At 48.1% G+C, this 17,483-nt stretch overlaps 1 protein-coding gene across 7 annotated transcripts in view; it reads left to right on the top strand.

The window, feature by feature from the left end:
- Window positions 1–17,483, top strand: part of RAPGEF1 (Rap guanine nucleotide exchange factor 1) — a 432,768-nt gene that overhangs the window by 275,287 nt on the left and 139,998 nt on the right. For 5 of the 7 annotated variants that reach the window (XM_069237096.1, XM_069237094.1, XM_069237093.1 and 2 more), the window contains exon 11: window positions 6,903–7,058. The exons of the other annotated variants lie outside the window; for them this stretch is intronic. In XM_069237096.1, the coding sequence (XP_069093197.1) occupies window positions 6,903–7,058 (156 nt within the window). The remainder of the gene's footprint in view (window positions 1–6,902; window positions 7,059–17,483) is intronic. 7 annotated transcript variants of the gene reach the window in all.

Here is a 17,483-nt window from a genome sequence, read left to right as displayed (position 1 = left end):
TGGAGAAATGCGAGACCCGTTGCATTGCAAATGCTTGTTAATATTTATTAGTCACCCATAATGCATGTCTACTGAGCCCTAAAAGCAGGGTGCATTATATTAACAAGTTGAATGTGTTTTTCTTAACTTTACATGTCCTGACAGTAAGAACCCTGCATTGTCATTTTTTACTGTGAAAAAGCTAGGAGCCCTAATGGCGAGTACAGGATTACATGCTAACCACTCAGCAGTGCTGATCTCTGAATGGGAGTACTAAATATGATACTGCAAGGTATCAAAAGAATTGTTGGGTTAAACCCAAATTGATGCTGTTTAAATCGAATTTAATGTAACGTTTGCACAAAGGACAACTTTAGTAAGCAGCCACTCTGTTGTCTAATGCTTTCGCACCAGCGTGTACAGTTTTTGGCCACAAGACATTCTTCTGCCCTCCTGAGAGAAGTGTCAGCGACACTGAGGAAGGAACACAATGGGCCTTCTGTTTGAAGAGGTGTGACCCTCCCTGGCAGGAAGACCAAGCAGGGTGTGAGCCCAGTAACCAAGCCTTTGGAGGGCACATGGTGGACACACACCAGAGAGGCGGCTCTTGTGGACAGGTTGGTATTGGGAAGAGCGAGGGGAATGCCGTGGCCAAACTGATTTTCCGTGGGGGTGTAGCCCCCAGGTAGCCACACATGTGATGGGCTAGGGAGCGCCACATGCCTGGAGAAGGGCTTTGCTGTGTTGGGAGTGGTCAGCTTTGTGCATTCTGGACTAGCTAGATGCCACACTTTACAGGACGCTGTCACTAGACAGAAGGGGACCTGGTACCCCATTTGGCTGGTAGTCGCTGCATCCCCTGAGGGTACAAACTGGGCATAAAAGTGCCACATCTCTCACCCAGTCCTCAGTTTATGTATATACTGGAGAGAGGTCCAATGAAGGACTGCCTTGCTGTTCCCTAGAACTAGCAGAGAGAGGCTACACCAAAGACTGGACTGCACCTGTTGCTCCTTGGGCTGGCATAGAGGAGACTGCCTGTGGTGCACTGCTTAACGAAACATCATCTTGAACGTCAGACAGAAGATGTGACTACAAGAGCCAGTTGTTTGACTTCCTGTTACTGCTACAGAGCCACAAAAGTAGAAGAAGCCTATCTTGGTGAGTTTGTAGTTAGGAACGCTTGTCCACCACTCTCTGCCAAAGTGGTGCCTGGGACACCAATTCCCGACCTTCAAATTTGCACCTCCGTCTGCTTAGCCCATTAGAGTTGTTGGTGTGCAGTTTGGTCACTCAGCTGGGATGTTATCACCAGTTATAGGGAACCGCTGGTTTCACAGTAACCAGTAGATCAGTGGCAACTGGGTTTTGACTGGGTTTCACCATGGCTTCAGCCAACGTGATGAAAGCTTTATGGTTGCGAAGCTATGCGCATCTCCCGCCCAGGTCTAGACACAGCACAGATGAGCACAGCGTTTAGCAGGGATTGCCTCTGGCAAGCCTTTCACACTTTGTAAGGTGACCTCTACCAGAGAAGTCTGCAGTGCAGGGACGCTAGTTTTCATAGCCTGAAGGCCTGCAACAGAAGCTACAAATGTCTTGCCTAAATGTGTCCTTTGCTGTTTGTCTTCACGGCAGCCTGGGGGCACATCTTGCGTCTGCATTTCTGCTTCTAGAACAGAAGCTCTTCTTTCAGAAACTGGTAGTCCCACTTCAGCCTCCGGCCTTTCAGCTACTTCCACTTTTACCATAACTAATGCTTTGTATTTAGGGCATGAAGTCAAACGTTGTCTTTGTCAGACCTCAAAAGTTGTGCCATTCAAGCTGTTTAAGTAATGACTGCCTTGTGTTCACCATACCATGCAAGCCAGATGTGTGGAGTGTTTGGGATGTTGGTATCACATGCTTACTTTGACCTTAAAAGACCGTATTTCTTTCAATGTTGCCAGCCTCTTGATAGCCTCTGAAAAGATTCTTTCTTGGTTAGTCTCCTAGTTGGGTGGGACATCTTTGTCTAGACCGGATAGAAATGGCCTTAATACAGGGGAAATGTGAGGCTCTTGCCTTTTATCTGCACTAAGCATCTCACCTGTGCCGTTTCACCACTTGAGGTTTATTTGACAGTGCCTTGGTGCTGCTGGTAGAGTGTTTGGTTTGAAACACTACCCAGCAGCAGGAACTTGCATGAACGAATAAATTAATCGTAAAGTTATGTGAATTGCTAGTACGTATGGAGGCCAATAAGCCCGGTGTGTGAATTTGAGGGTGATGGGTTACACCTGCTCTTACTGAGAATTGCTGTTACAGAAGTGCAGAAGCTGTTCAATTTATATTTTTGATTAATTTTTCAAAATTTTCTAAAATATGTCTTTCACTTGGATGTGGTATAAATAAATGAAACACAATTTGAATGCACTTTAATTATAGGTTATAACTGTTTTGAAAGGGAGCATTGACTTTCTGAAAGCACTATAGGAGACCGTGCACTAAGTCACTTAAAGGCGCAGCCAGCAAGCCGAGACGGTTAAAGAGCATTGACGTCACCTCTTCAGCTCCCTCGATGCTTCCTGCATCACAGGCCTACTCGCCTCTGTGAGACCCTTTGTAGAGGAATTCTCCCCTTATCCCCTCTAGATTTCGTCCAGCACTTCTACAAAGTTGTGGGTCAATCTGTTGTATGAAACATTTTGGAGTTGTCTTCCTCTCCTTTGTTTCATGACAGCGTATTAAACCTTCTGCCACCACTTGTTCCACTGCTGGCACCAGAACACATGAGGACAAGGCCAGAGCACACCACAAGTCCTAGGTGAAAGCAGGGGAGGCTCAGTCCCGTCTACAGTCCGTTGACCCAGTGTGTATCTCCAGTAGAGATTTGTCAAAGTGCACCAACGCCAGGTTCACGCTGATGCCACAGGGTTGTGCTATTTGTGGCTTTGCTGCAAGATTTTGGATTGGCTTACAGTGCCAGCCCTGGCTCGAAAGGCCTTTCTCTACTCAATCTTAAGATGTATTTAGGAGAGAAGATGCATGGTAGCTGCAGACCACAGCCATTTCTGAAAGATTACCCCCAGAAATACCCTCCCAGTTGAAGACTTAACCCTTGGCTCTCCTCTGGCCAATAATGTTGACCACGGTGCTCCTTTTTATAATGTCGCTAGATGAATTTGCTCCACCAGCCTCGTTTCTGCATGTAAATGGACATTCTAAGCCAGGATTTTTCCTCCTAGGTCACAGAACATGTTTGGAAGAACATTGACGTGCAGCTTCCAGCACTGGTTTTGAAACTCCGCCTAGAATCCATTCTCAGCCACTTTACACTTACATGCACTGCAAAGTCTTTAAAGGGGCCGGTTAGATTTTCACCAAACATTCTGTTATTGGTTTAAAACAGCTGGAAAATGGCGCTAATGATTTAAGAAAGAATGTTGTTGTATAAGGATAGTTCATCTTCCTCTTTTCAGTTTTCATCTGAACCGGTCATTTATTGATGAGACGTATTTTTAGGCTGAGTGTCTACCTGTAGGTCATTCGTCCCTGGCAAACACCACCTGGCTTGCTGTTCACGTCCTCTCAGACACAAGTGGTGGTTTTCGGTTTACATAATCTGGGTCCTGACCTGAGCACTGGTGCCACCTTAAACCAATACATCATGTTCCAGTGACTAAGCCTCTCACAGACTCTGTGTAGCTTCACATGCCAGCGTTTGCCACAGGCCCAGCCTGTTTCTTATGATTGAACTGCTGATATTCGGAGTCTGCGCATTTAGTATTCACTAATGAAATTCGCATTTTGTGCATATTGCTAAAACATAAAGAGAAATTAAGACTCGTGTGAATATTTGTAGTTGAATGTAAGGGCACAAAATGTAGTTTCTGACAGGCAAATGCATAAACATGTCTATCATTTATACTGAGGCATCACCAGGTGAGTGCTGGGGAGAGAAAGCCATGCATCTTCTCCGTGCAAATGCCAGAGATGAGAAGGAAGAGTATTGAGGAAGGAGGGAGGCTGGATCAGCCTCTAATTTATAAAGGTTCCTTGGAGGAGACACAGTATACACTGCAGGCTGGATTCATAGAAAAGTTAATTGATACTGAAACCAATAAGTATAGATTTGCCTGGAGAGGGAACGAGTGTAAATGTCCTTCCTAGTGGCATCCCACGTTTTACTGTTTAACTGACCGCTCACTGTGCAGAGGTTTAGCTACATGTGAGAATCCTGTAATAAACTAGAAAGTGACTTTGGGACGGAGAATCAGATTAGGGACATCACCTTACCCCTGGATGGCTCCAGCAAAGAATGTTCACAAAGTCCAGTGCCAGTTCAGTTACATCTGATCTGGTTCACAAGAAGCCCTACTATGCCCTGTTATGTCCATGGCGTCTACTGTGAGATCAGTCTGTGATCCTTTCTCAGAACAAAACACACAGACCTTGATTGGAAATGTTGTGACCTCACCCCAGGGTTCAGCATTGTCTTCTATCGCTCCAAGTCCTTTACTACGTGCACTTGTGATTTGGCTGTCCTCTTCCACGTTTTCAGTTTTCCAGCTGTGTTATGTCTTTTGTAGCATCACAAGCGGTGCTTGTGAGGCTAACAGGCCACTCACATGACCTCCAGCTCCTCTCTTCTCTTCAGGGGCTTTGTCTGTAGTCTTGTAGGTGACAGGCAGTGGGAATATGCCTACAAATGTGATGCTTTTATCTTAAGTAGCACCTAGCAGGGCTGTGGACGAGTGTGCCTTTACTCTGATCATCCACCCTCTCCACTCCCTAGTTTATGATGTACAGGTTTCACATTGCAGAAACTTGACAAAGTGAATGGCCACTTCAAAGCATTTAAATGTCAACTGCTAACAGTGGAAAAATTGCATCGATTCTCTCCCTTTCAAAAAAGTGCTGCTCTCTTTCAGACAACTGGCTTGATGACCTCTGATGCTAAGCCTTCTGGTACAAATAGGCTGCAACCATATGTTCGAGTCCTGTATGGCTGTAGATTCACATGCTATGTATACTCCTGCCATCTAGTGTTGGGCCTGGATGTGTGCAAGTTGTTTTCAAGATCTTCTTTGGTGCCAAGCCACAGCAGGGTGTGGGGTCTGAAGTGGTGGTTCAGTGCTGACCACAGCCATATCAGTGGTGTCCCGGATGCTTGTCACAGAGCATTAAGAGTGCCTATCTGGCCCTTGGGAAGGAGAAGGGTGCTCAGAGTGTGAGTAATGTTGAGGTGGTAATGGGAGCAGGGACCATACTCGCGTCCTATTGAGCATATGGAAAGTCTTTGCTCTCCAGGTCAGAACCGGAACTTGCGTTGGGTGAGCATGCTTGGGTGGCTGACTGCTCTTGTTGATGTTCCCCCTAACATTCTGGGTGCCGAAGAGGTTTGGGTGCCATCTCTCCTTCTGCGTGACATATTGAGGCAACGTGCCCAGCAGTTCAGAAGAGTCTTTTTAGAACTGAAGGAGCAGCAGGTGTCGCAGAGGCCTCATGAGCAGCGAGAGGCAAAGGTTGCAGACCTAATGGAAATTGCGGTAGGGGTATTTGGCACGACACTGAGGACTGAACCGGAGCTCAGTGACGTGTGAACCAGACGACAGAAACAGTCTAACAATGGAGCCGATGCCCATAAGCAGTACTAGGAAGAGGTGGAGTCACACTACCTCGTGAGTCGAGAAGACTTCTCGGAAGAAAAACAACTTACACACAACGGGCCCAACGCTAGATGGCAGGATTATGCACAGCATGTGAATTTAAAACACTCTGTTCCACAAACAGATGCCTTCAGGATAAGTAACAGTTCTTCCCCTCCCCCTCCCCTGCTCTTACAGCATCCCAGCTTTGCTTGACCTTTGGAGATTCAAAGTAGCAATGGGCCTAGTCGACCCTTACCCATTCCTCCCTTATTTCAACTTTGTGCTTACCAGGACTGTGCAGTTGTCCCCTCTTGCAGCTTTAGGCTGTAGGTATCTGCAGGGACCAGCAAAGGAAGTCATTCCCTGCCCTTCTGTAGCACCACCACCTGAAAAGGTAAATTAAATTCATTTAAATGCAAATACCAGCACCCTTATAATGAGGCTTACAACTTACCCCCACATTATAAAGGAAACACTTGAACTGAGAAACCAGTTAGCAGTTTCTCAAAGCATAGTTGATCAAAATACCGGCAGTGTCTAGCAGAGGAAGATTAGGGGAGCCATGCAGACAAAGTGGATGTTCCTGAAGGCCCTAATTTTGCTTTAGGCCAGTTTTAGTTGTGCAGAAAACTTTCAGTCAGGCCAGACAAGCCTGGGGCAATGACCTTTTTAATAGATTGAGCTGCAGACCGTAATCTTCGTTCAGGCCAGTCAGAGCTGTGAGTAGTAACATTCAGTCGAGCAAGCATAGCTGTGGGCAGTAAAGCTTCACTCAGGTTGAGCTGCATGCATCAATCTTTGTACAGGCCAGGCAGAGCGGTGGGCAGCAACCTTCATTTAGGGCAGATAAAGCTGCAAGCACTTACAATAGTTCAGACCACACAGATACCTATGGCACTAACCTTTGTTCATGCAAAACTTGGGGCGGTAAGCTTCAGTCCAGACAGAGCTATGGGTAGTAACCTTCTTCAGGTCAGCCAGAGCTGTGGGCAGTAACCTTGTTCATGCTAGGCCGAGCTTCTTCTAATCGCTCCTGTTAGCCATGTGCCTTTGTGGGGTCGGATGAAATGTGGTTTAGGTGTTCCTGGGACTTTTTCTCTATTTGGGTTCTGTAGTACTTCTTTTTTGCTTATACTTGGACTGACGTGTATGGATTATTTTACCTTTTCACTGCCCGTGAAAATGAAACCTCTGATTCAACCTTAGCTTTCCTGCCACACTGTTCTTATTCACAGCTGTTCTAGGGTCTCTGCCTTTCTCACCTGTTTCTCCTTCTCCTCTGTCCAGCAGGGCTCCTATGCTGCCTCTCACCTCTCCTCTGTCTCCTACTGCCTACAGCCTACTAAAGGGCCCTTGGCGTGTGAGGATCCTAGCGCCGCTCAGGGCATCAGTGTCTCGCTCTCTAACTGCTTTCTCAGCCGGCACGGCTCCTTGCCCATGCATTCGGTGAGTCTCTGCAGCTTGCTTTCCTCTATCCTTCTGTGCCCCATCTTCCTTCCTGATTGCTTGTCGAGTGTAACTGCAGCAACGCAGAGGATGCTGGATCTCAGCATCCTTGACACCCTTCTATCTGGATTCAGTGTCAGCACCTCTTCAGTATGCAAACCTTGATCCTGTCTGGTTTTTGCAAACCTCATGAGATCACCAGGGGAGGCTGGCTTTGGGTGAGGTGGACGCATGCGGTTGGCCTCTAATAGCAAATGGTTTGGAACTGAGGTAGACGCACCACAAAGCTATTTTTAAGTGCAACTTAACAAAATGTCTGTCTGTGAAGTTGGGAAAGGTGTTGCATCCTCTACAGTTACATTGAACAGTAATATGTTTCTGTGAACTTAAAAGATACCTGTTGTAAGTTTGACACAATAGAGATTATTCCACTCAATTTAGGGCTTGCAGTAGCTTTGTGACCTATGTGGGTTTAGGTTTTGAAAAGCACCATCTAATGTTTAGTATATCAAATTGTTAATTTTGTGTTCAAAAGGTTATATTATTTCTGTTTTCTATAAGTTGGCAATATAAACGATACGTACCCATATATCACCAACACTCAATCCTCCAAACGCACCTGTAGGCACACAAACGCATTCAATTACAGGCCAGGTTTATTTATTTATTTTTAAGGAATGTTTTTATTCACTTTAGAGTGGAATTAACGACCAAGACTATGTTGGCCAGTGGACACAACATATTGATCACACACTGCAAAGTTTTAAAATCATTTTAACATAACTGTGGATAGGACATGAAAAAAATCTTGACAGAAGTCTTGGGCTGGAAGTGCTTGTTGCCTCCATGCCAGATGTGGAGCTTTAAAGATGGGCATCCACAGACCTCCAGAATCTGTAGCAAGAGTAAAGGGGTCTTAGAGTGTCACCCACGGATGCAACCATAAAGCTGCTGTAAAAACCCTTGAAGAGAAGGGCGAAAGGACCCCACAGATACCTCTAGTAAACCGCATTAGAACACTCAATTGCCTCTGCATAGATCTAACCATGTGTAGGAAAGTGCCACTGTTGGCATGGTTACCCCCCACTTTTTGTCTAGTGTTGATGCCAACTTTGAAAGTGTTGCTGGGACCCTGCTAACCAGGCCCCAGCACCAGTGTTCTTTCCCAAAATCTGTACCTTTGTTTCCACAGTTGGCACAACCCTGGCACACAGGTAAGTCCCTTGTAAATGGCACCCATGGTACCAAGGGTCCTGTGGCCAGGGAAGGTACCCAAGGGCCGCAGCATGTATTAAGCCACCCTGGGAGACCCCTCACCAAGCACATGTACACTGCCTATCCAGCCTGTGTGTGCTGGTGGGGAGAAAAAGGCAAAGTCAACATGGCACCCCTCTCAGGGTGCCATGCCCCAAACCACTGCCTGTGGCATAGATAAGTCACCCCTCTAGCAGGCCTTACAGCGCTAAGGCAGCGTGTACTATACCACAGGTGAGGGCATAGCTGCATGAGCAATATGCCCCTTCAGTGTCTTAGTCCATTCTTAGACATTTTAAGTGCAGGGTAGCCACATTGAGTATATGTCTAGGAGTTTGTCATTACGAACTGCACAGTTTCATAATGGCTTCACTTAATATTGGGAAGTTTGATATCAAACTTCTCAGCACAATAAACCCCACTGATGGCAGTGTTGGATTTATTGAAAGATTCACACAGAGGGCATCTTAGGGATGCCCCTGTTTGTTAGCCAAACTGCTAGTGTAGGACTGACCGGTCTTTGCCAGCCTGCCACTTTCAGACACGTTTCTGACCACATGGGTTGAGAGCCTTTGTGCTCTCTGTGGCCAGAAACAAAGCCTGTCCTTGGTGGAGGTGCTTCACACCTCCCCCCTACAGGAACTGTAACACCTGGAGGTGAGCCTCAAAGGCTCAAGCCTTGTGTTACAGTCCCCCAGGTAGTGGATTTGCCCCCCTCCCCCAGACAAAGCCCCACTTTTGCTGGCAAGTCTAGCGGTAAAATTAGGGAACACAGGGAGGAGTGACCACTCCAGCCAGGACCACCCCTAAGGTGTCCAGAGCTGAGGTGACCCCTTTCACTGCAGAATCTTCCATCTTGCTTTGGAGGACAGGAACCAATAGGATTAGGGTTGTGCCCCCTCCCCAAAGGGAGAAGGCACAAGGAGGGTGTAGCCACTCTCAGGGACAGTAGCCATTGGCTACTGCCCTCTAACCCCTAAAACGCCCCTAAATCCAGTATTTAAGGGCCTCTCTCAACCCAGCTCACCAGATTCCTGGCACCCTGACAGGAAGGAGGACTGCTTAGCTGAAACCCTCAGCAGAGAAGAAGTTAAGGCGACAACTGCTTTGGCCCTATCCCTACTGGCCTGTCTCCTGCTTCTGTGAGAAATCTATATCTCGGGTCCGGGTAGGCAGAAGCAGCACTGCACTTGGCAATGTACTGTACAAAGGGATTTGGGCTGGCACCTCCCACTGGCAGATTCTGGATTTTTTCTCCATAGCAAGTTTTCAGAGTTTACGTTCACCCATGCAAAGTTGTTCTCGTATTAGAGATTTGTTTTCACTGTATAAAAAGATAATTATCTGTCTAGTCAAACCCATCTATGCTGTACAGTGCATACAGACTTTTTCTCAGGGGCTTTATCTTTTGCTGAGCATTTATACGCAGTGACATTATGTAAAGAAATGGCTCCCTGTTGCAGTTACCCCCCACTTTTTGCCTGATACTGATGCTGACTTGACTGAGAAGTGTGCTGGGACCCTGCTAACCAGGCCCCAGCACCAGTGTTCTTTCACCTAAAATGTACCATTGATTCCACAATTGGCACACCCTGGCATCCAGATAAGTCCCTTGTAACTGGTACCTCTGGTACCAAGGGCCCTGATGCCAGGGAAGGTCTCTAAGGGCTGCAGCATGTATTATGCCACCCTAGAGACCCCTCACTCAGCACAGACACACTGCTACAAGCCTGTGTGTGCTAGTGAGAACAAAATGAGTAAGTCGACATGGCACTCCCCTCAGGGTGCCATGCCAGCCTCTCACTGCCTATGCAGTATAGGTAAGACACCCCTCTAGCAGGCCTTACAGCCCTAAGGCAGGGTGCACTATACCATAGGTGAGGGTACCAGTGCATGAGCACTGTGCCCCTACAGTGTCTAAGCAAAACCTTAGACATTGTAAGTGCAGGGTAGCCATAAGAGTATATGGTCTGGGAGTCTGTTTTACACGAACTCCACAGCACCATAATGGCTACACTGAAAACTGAGAAGTTTGGTATCAAACTTCTCAGCACAATAAATGCACACTGATGCCAGTGGTCATTTTATTGTAAAATACACCACAGAGGGCACCTTAGAGGTGCCCCCTGAAACTTAACCGACTATCTGTGTAGGCTGACTGTTTCCAGCAGCCTGCCACACTAGAGACATGTTGCTGGCCCCATGGGGAGAGTGCCTTTGTCACTCTGAGGCCAGTAACAAAGCCTGCACTGGGTGGAGATGCTAACACCTCCCCCAGGCAGGAGCTGTAACACCTGGCGGTGAGCCTCAAAGGCTCACCCCTTTGTCACAGCACAGCAGGGCACTCCAGCTTAGTGGAGTTGCCCGCCCCCTCTGGCCACGGCCCCACTTTTGGCGGCAAGGCTGGAGGGAACAAAGAAAGCAACAAGGAGGAGTCACTGGCCAGTCAGGACAGCCCCTAAGGTGTCCTGAGCTGAGGTGACTCTAACTTTTAGAAATCCTCCATCTTGCAGATGGAGGATTCCCCCAATAGGATTAGGGATGTGACCCCCTCCCCTTGGGAGGAGGCACAAAGAGGGTGTACTCACCCTCAGGGCTAGTAGCCATTGGCTACTAACCCCCCAGACCTAAACACGCCCTTAAATTTAGTATTTAAGGGCTCTCCCTGAACCTAGAAAGTAGATTCCTGCAACAACAAGAAGAAGGACTGCCTAGCTGAAAACCCCTGCAGAGGAAGACCAGAAGACAACAACTGCCTTGGCTCCAGAAACTCACCGGCCTGTCTCCTGCCTTCCAAAGAACTCTGCTCCAGCGACGCCTTCCAAAGGGACCAGCGACCTCTGAATCCTCTGAGGACTGCCCTGCTTCGACGACGACAAGAAACTCCCGAGGACAGTGGACCTGCTCCAAAAAGACTGCAACTTTATCCAAAGGAGCAGCTTTAAAGAACCCTGCAATCTCCCCGCAAGAAGCGTGAGACTTGCAACACTGCACCCGGCGACCCCGACTCGGCTGGTGGAGAACCAACACCTCAGGGAGGACCCCCGGACTACTCTACGACTGTGAGTACCAAAACCTGTCCCCCCTGAGCCCCCAACAGCGCCGCCTGCAGAGGGAATCCCGAGGCTTCCCCTGACCGCGACTCTCTGAAACCTAAGTCCCGACGCCTGGAAAAGACCCTGCACCCGCAGCCCCCAGGACCTGAAGGACCGGACTTTCACTGCAGAAGTGACCCCCAGGAGTCCCTCTCCCTTGCCCAAGTGGAGGTTTCCCCGAGGAAGCCCCCCCTTGCCTGCCTGCAGCGCTGAAGAGATCCCTTGATCTCTCATTGACTTCCATTGCGAACCCGACGCTTGTTCTAACACTGCACCCGGCCGCCCCCGCGCCGCTGAGGGTGAAATTTCTGTGTGGGCTTGTGTCCCCCCCGGTGCCCTACAAAACCCCCCTGGTCTGCCCTCCGAAGACGCGGGTACTTACCTGCTGGCAGACTGGAACCGGGGCACCCCCTTCTCTCCATTGAAGCCTATGCGTTTTGGGCACCACTTTGAACTCTGCACCTGACCGGCCCTGAGCTGCTGGTGTGGTAACTTTGGGGTTGCTCTGAACCCCCAACGGTGGGCTACCTTGGACCAAGAACTGAACCCTGTAAGTGTCTTACTTACCTGGTAAAACTAACAAAAACTTACCTCCCCCAGGAACTGTGAAAATTGCACTAAGTGTCCACTTTTAAAATAGCTATTTGTGAATAACTTGAAAAGTATACATGCAATTGAAATGATTCAAAGTTCCTAATGTACTTACCTGCAATACCTTTCAAACAAGATATTACATGTTAAATTTGAACCTGTGGTTCTTAAAATAAACTAAGAAAATATATTTTTCTATACAAAACCTATTGGCTGGATTTGTCTCTGAGTGTGTGTACCTCATTTATTGTCTATGTGTATGTACAACAAATGCTTAACACTACTCCTTGGATAAGCCTACTGCTCGACCACACTACCACAAAATAGAGCATTAGTATTATCTCTTTTTACCACTATTTTACCTCTAAGGGGAACCCTTGGACTCTGTGCATGCTATTCCTTACTTTGAAATAGCACATACACAGCCAACTTCCTACATTGGTGGATCAGCGGTGGGGTACAAGACTTTGCATTTGCTGGACTACTCAGCCAATACCTGATCACACGACAAATTCCAAAATTGTCATTAGAAATTGATTTTTGCAATTTGAAAAGTTTTCTAAATTCTTAAAAGTCCTGCTAGGGCCTTGTGTTAGTCCCTGTTAGCATTTTCTTTTAGAGTTTAAAAGTTTGTTAAAAGTTTGAATTAGATTCTAGAACCAGTTTAGTTTCTTAAAAAGTATTCCAACTTTTAGAAGCATAATGTCTAGTACAGATGTGAATGTGGTGGAACTCGACACCACACCTTACCTCCATCTTAAGATGAGGGAGCTAAGGTCACTCTGTAAAATAAAGAAAATAACAATGGGCCCCAGACCTTCCAAACTACAGCTCCAGGAGCTGTTGGCAGAGTTTGCAAAGGCTAACCCCTCTGAGGATGGCAACACAGAGGATGAAGATAGTGACTTGGAGGGTGATTCCCCCCCACCAGTCCTATCTAGGGAGAACAGGGCTTCTCAAGCCCTGACTCCAAAAATAATAGTCTGAGATGCTGGTTCCCTCACAGGAGAGACCAACACCTCTGAAATCACTGAGGATAACTCCAGTGAAGAGGACATCCAGTTAGCCAGGATGGCCAAAAGATTGGCTCTGGAAAGACAGATCCTAGCCATAGAAAGGGAAAGACAAGAGATGGGCCTAGGACCCATCAATGGTGGCAGCAACATAAATAGGGTCAGAGATTCTCCTGACATGTTGAAAATCCCCAAAGGGATTGTAACAAAATATGAAAATGGTGATGACATCACCAAATGGTTCACAGCTTTTGAGAGGGCTTGTGTAACCAGAAAAGTGAACAAATCTCACTGGGGTGCTCTCCTTTGGGAAATGTTCACAGGAAAGTGTAGGGATAGACTCCTCACACTCTCTAAAAAAGATGCAGAATCTTATGACCTCATGAAGGGTACCCTGATTGAGGGCTTTGGATTCTCCACTGAGGAGTATAGAATTAGATTCAGGGGGGCTCAAAAATCCTCGAGCCAGACCTGGGTTGATTATGTTGACTACTCAGTGAAAACACTGGATGGTTGGGTAACTGGAAATGAAGTGTATGACTATGTTGGGCTTTATAATTTGTTTATGAAAGAACACATTCTAAGTAACTGCTTCAATGAAAAGTTGCATCAGTATCTGGTAGACCTAGGTCCAATTTCTCCCCAAGAATTGGGAAAGAAGGCAGACCACTGGGTCAAGACTAGGGTAACCAAAACTTCCACTGGGGGTGACCAAAAGAAAGGGGTTACAAAGCCTCCCCAGGAGAAAGTGGGTGACACTAGAAACAAAGAAAAAGAGTCCCCTGTAGGCCCCCAAAAACCAGACCAGGTGGGTGGGCCCAGAGACACAACCCAAAACAAAGGTGGGTACCAGGGTAAGAGCTGGGATGCCACTAAGGCATGGTGCCATAACTGTAAACAGACAGGGCACCACACCAAGGACACTTCTTGTCCCAAAAACAAACCCCCTAGCAAAACTCCAGGGGTGACCAGTGTAGCTATTGGGGATGACTCCTCAGATGAGGAGGTCTTCATAGCCTTCAACTGAAGAAAGGGCCCAACAGGTGAGTTGGAGATTCCAGAGGGAAGTAGACACTTCCACCACCTACTGGTGAATGGAATCCCAGCCACTGCCCTGAGAGACACTTGTGCCAGTCACACTATTGTGCATGACAGGCTGGTGTTCTCAAACCAGTACATCCCAGGTGAGATGGCCAGAGTAAGAGTTAGCCCAGACAGGGTCACTGATAGGCCTGTGGCTTTTGTGCCCATAGAAGTGGGTGGGACTTTTACCTGGAGAAGGGTGGTAGTCAGTACAGACCTCCCCCTTGATTGTCTCCTTGGAAATGACTACCCAGAGGTTAGTCAGAGCCCAAGAGAGGAACTGGTCCAGTGCCAGTCCTCTCCCAAGGATTCTGGAGTGCCTGCCTCTGCAGTAAAGGCAAGTAGGCCCCCGAAGAAAAAGAAAAGGAAACAGAGTAGGAAAGGTGGACAACCTTTAGCCAAGGTGCCAGCAAGCCAAGGAGATTCTGCTCCAGTAGGGGAGAACTTCAAAAGTGTCTCTGATAAAGTCCAACCTGACCCACAAGAAGTCCTGGCTAGTCAGGCAACTGTTAAGCCTGAGTGGGTGGCTCCTCAGCTAACAGAAGAAAGAGTGGAAGAAGGGTGTTTACTACAAGATATGGTAACCCCCCACTCTAATACAGCAGACAGGCACCCTGAACCCAAAGAAGCCTGTAACTTAGCCTCTTCCCTTGTAGGTGAAGAGCTAAAGGTGTGGTTCTGGGCACTGACAGCTGTCTGTGGCCTCTGCTGGGTGTTAGCCTTTATGGCTGCACTATCCTTGGCATGGTGGTCTGACCCCATGCCAAATAGCAAGTTAGGCCCCCTGACCCTGTTGGTCATGGTGGGGTTACTCCAGCTCTGGGTAACCTCTTTGGGTAAGCTAGGGGTGACCCTGGCTAAGATAAGATTAGCAGAGGTGGATACCTCTAACCCCAAAATAGAGAGAATGGGTGAAGACATAAAAAGCACATGTAGGAAGTTGGCTCTGTATGTGCTATTTCAAAGTAAGGAATAGCATGCACAGAGTCCAAGGGTTCCCCTTAGAGGTAAAATAGTGGTAAAAATAGATAATACTAATGCTCTATTTTGTGGTAGTGTGGTCGAGCAGTAGGCTTATCCAAGGAGTAGTGTTAAGCATTTGTTGTACATACACATAGACAATAAATGAGGTACACACACTCAGAGACAAATCCAGCCAATAGGTTTTTGTATAGAAAAATATCTTTTCTTAGTTTATTTTAAGAACCACAGGTTCAAATTCTACATGTAATAGCTCATTCGAAAGGTATTGCAGGTAAGTACTTTAGGAACTTCAAATCATCAAAATTGCATGTATACTTTTCAAGTATTTGACAAATAGCTGTTTTAAAAGTGGACACTTAGTGCAATTTTCACAGTTCCTAGGGGAGGTAAGTATTTGTTAGTTTTACCAGGTAAGTAAGACACTTACAGGGTTCAGTTCTTGGTCCAAGGTAGCCCACCGTTGGGGGTTCAGAGCAACCCCAAAGTCACCACACCAGCAGCTCAGGGCCGGTCAGGTGCAGAGTTCAAAGTGGTGCCCAAAACACATAGGCTAGAATGGAGAGAAGGGGGTGCCCCGGTTCCGGTCTGCTTGCCGGTAAGTACCCGCGTCTTCGGAGGGCAGACCAGGGGGGTTTTGTAGGGCACCGGGGGGGACACAAGTCCACACAGAAATTTCACCCTCAGCAGCGCGGGGGCGGCCGGGTGCAGTGTCGAAACAAGCGTCGGGTTTGTAATGGAAGTCAATGGGAGATCTAGGGATCTCTTCAGCGCTGCAGGCAGGCAAGGGGGGGGTTCCTCGGGGAAACCTCCACTTGGGCAAGGGAGAGGGACTCCTGGGGGTCACTCCTCCAGTGAAAGTCCGGTCCTTCAGGTCCTGGGGGCTGCGGGTGCAGGGTCTCTCCCAGGTGTCGGGACTTTAGGTTCAAAGAGTCGTGGTCAGGGGAAGCCTCGGGATTCCCTCTGCAGGCGGCGCTGTGGGGGCTCAGGGGGGACAGGTTTTTGTACTCACAGTCTTAGAGTAGTCCTGGGGTCCCTCCTGAGGTGTTGGATCGCCACCAGCCGAGTCGGGGTCGCCGGGTGCAGTGTTGCAAGTCTCACGCCTTTTGCGGGGAGCTTGCAGGGTTCTTTAAAGCCGCTGGAAACAAAGTTGCAGCTTTTCTTGGAGCAGGTCCGCTGTCCTCGGGAGTTTCTTGTCTTTTCGAAGCAGGGGCAGTCCTCAGAGGATGTCGAGGTCGCTGGTCCCTTCGGAAGGCGTCGCTGGAGCAGGATCTTTGGAAGGCAGGAGACAGGCCGGTGAGTTTCTGGAGCCAAGGCAGTTGTCGTCTTCTGGTCTTCCGCTGCAGGGGTTTTCAGCTGGGCAGTCCTTCTTCTTGTTGCAGGAATCTAATTTTCTAGGGTTCAGGGTAGCCCTTAAATACTAAATTTAAGGGCGTGTTTAGGTCTGGGGGGTTAGTAGCCAATGGCTACTAGCCCTGAGGGTGGGTACACCCTCTTTGTGCCTCCTCCCAAGGGGAGGGGGTCACAATCCTAACCCTATTGGGGGAATCCTCCATCTGCAAGATGGAGGATTTCTAAAAGTTAGAGTCACCTCAGCTCAGGACACCTTAGGGGCTGTCCTGACTGGCCAGTGACTCCTCCTTGTTATTCTCATTATTTTCTCCGGCCTTGCCGCCAAAAGTGGGGCCTGGCCGGAGGGGGCGGGCAACTCCACTAGCTGGAGTGTCCTGCTGGGTTGGCACAAAGGAGGTGAGCCTTTGAGGCTCACCGCCAGGTGTGACAATTCCTGCCTGGGAGAGGTGTTAGCATCTCCACCCAGTGCAGGCTTTGTTACTGGCCTCAGAGTGACAAAGGCACTCTCCCCATGGGGCCAGCAACATGTCTCGGTTTGTGGCAGGCTGCTAAAACTAGTCAGCCTACACAGATAGTCGGTTAAGTTTCAGGGGGCACCTCTAAGGTGCCCTCTGTGGTGTATTTTACAATAAAATGTACACTGGCATCAGTGTGCATTTATTGTGCTGAGAAGTTTGATACCAAACTTCCCAGTTTTCAGTGTAGCCATTATGGTGCTGTGGAGTTCGTGTTTGACAGACTCCCAGACCATATACTCTTATGGCTACCCTGCACTTACAATGTCTAAGGTTTTATTTAGACACTGTAGGGGTACCATGCTCATGCACTGGTACCCTCACCTATGGTATAGTGCACCCTGCCTTAGGGCTGTAAGGCCTGCTAGAGGGGTGTCTTACCTATACTGCATAGGCAGTGAGAGGCTGGCATGGCACCCTGAGGGGAGTGCCATGTCGACTTACTCGTTTTGTCCTCACTAGCACACACAAGCTGGCAAGCAGTGTGTCTGTGCAGAGTGAGAGGTCTCCAGGGTGGCATAAGACATGCTGCAGCCCTTA

This window comes from Pleurodeles waltl, chromosome 6 (assembly GCF_031143425.1).
Source record: "Pleurodeles waltl isolate 20211129_DDA chromosome 6, aPleWal1.hap1.20221129, whole genome shotgun sequence".
NCBI lineage: Eukaryota > Metazoa > Chordata > Amphibia > Caudata > Salamandridae > Pleurodeles > Pleurodeles waltl.
Note: the sequence above shows the minus strand (reverse complement) of the source record. Positions and strands in the feature narration are given on the sequence as shown.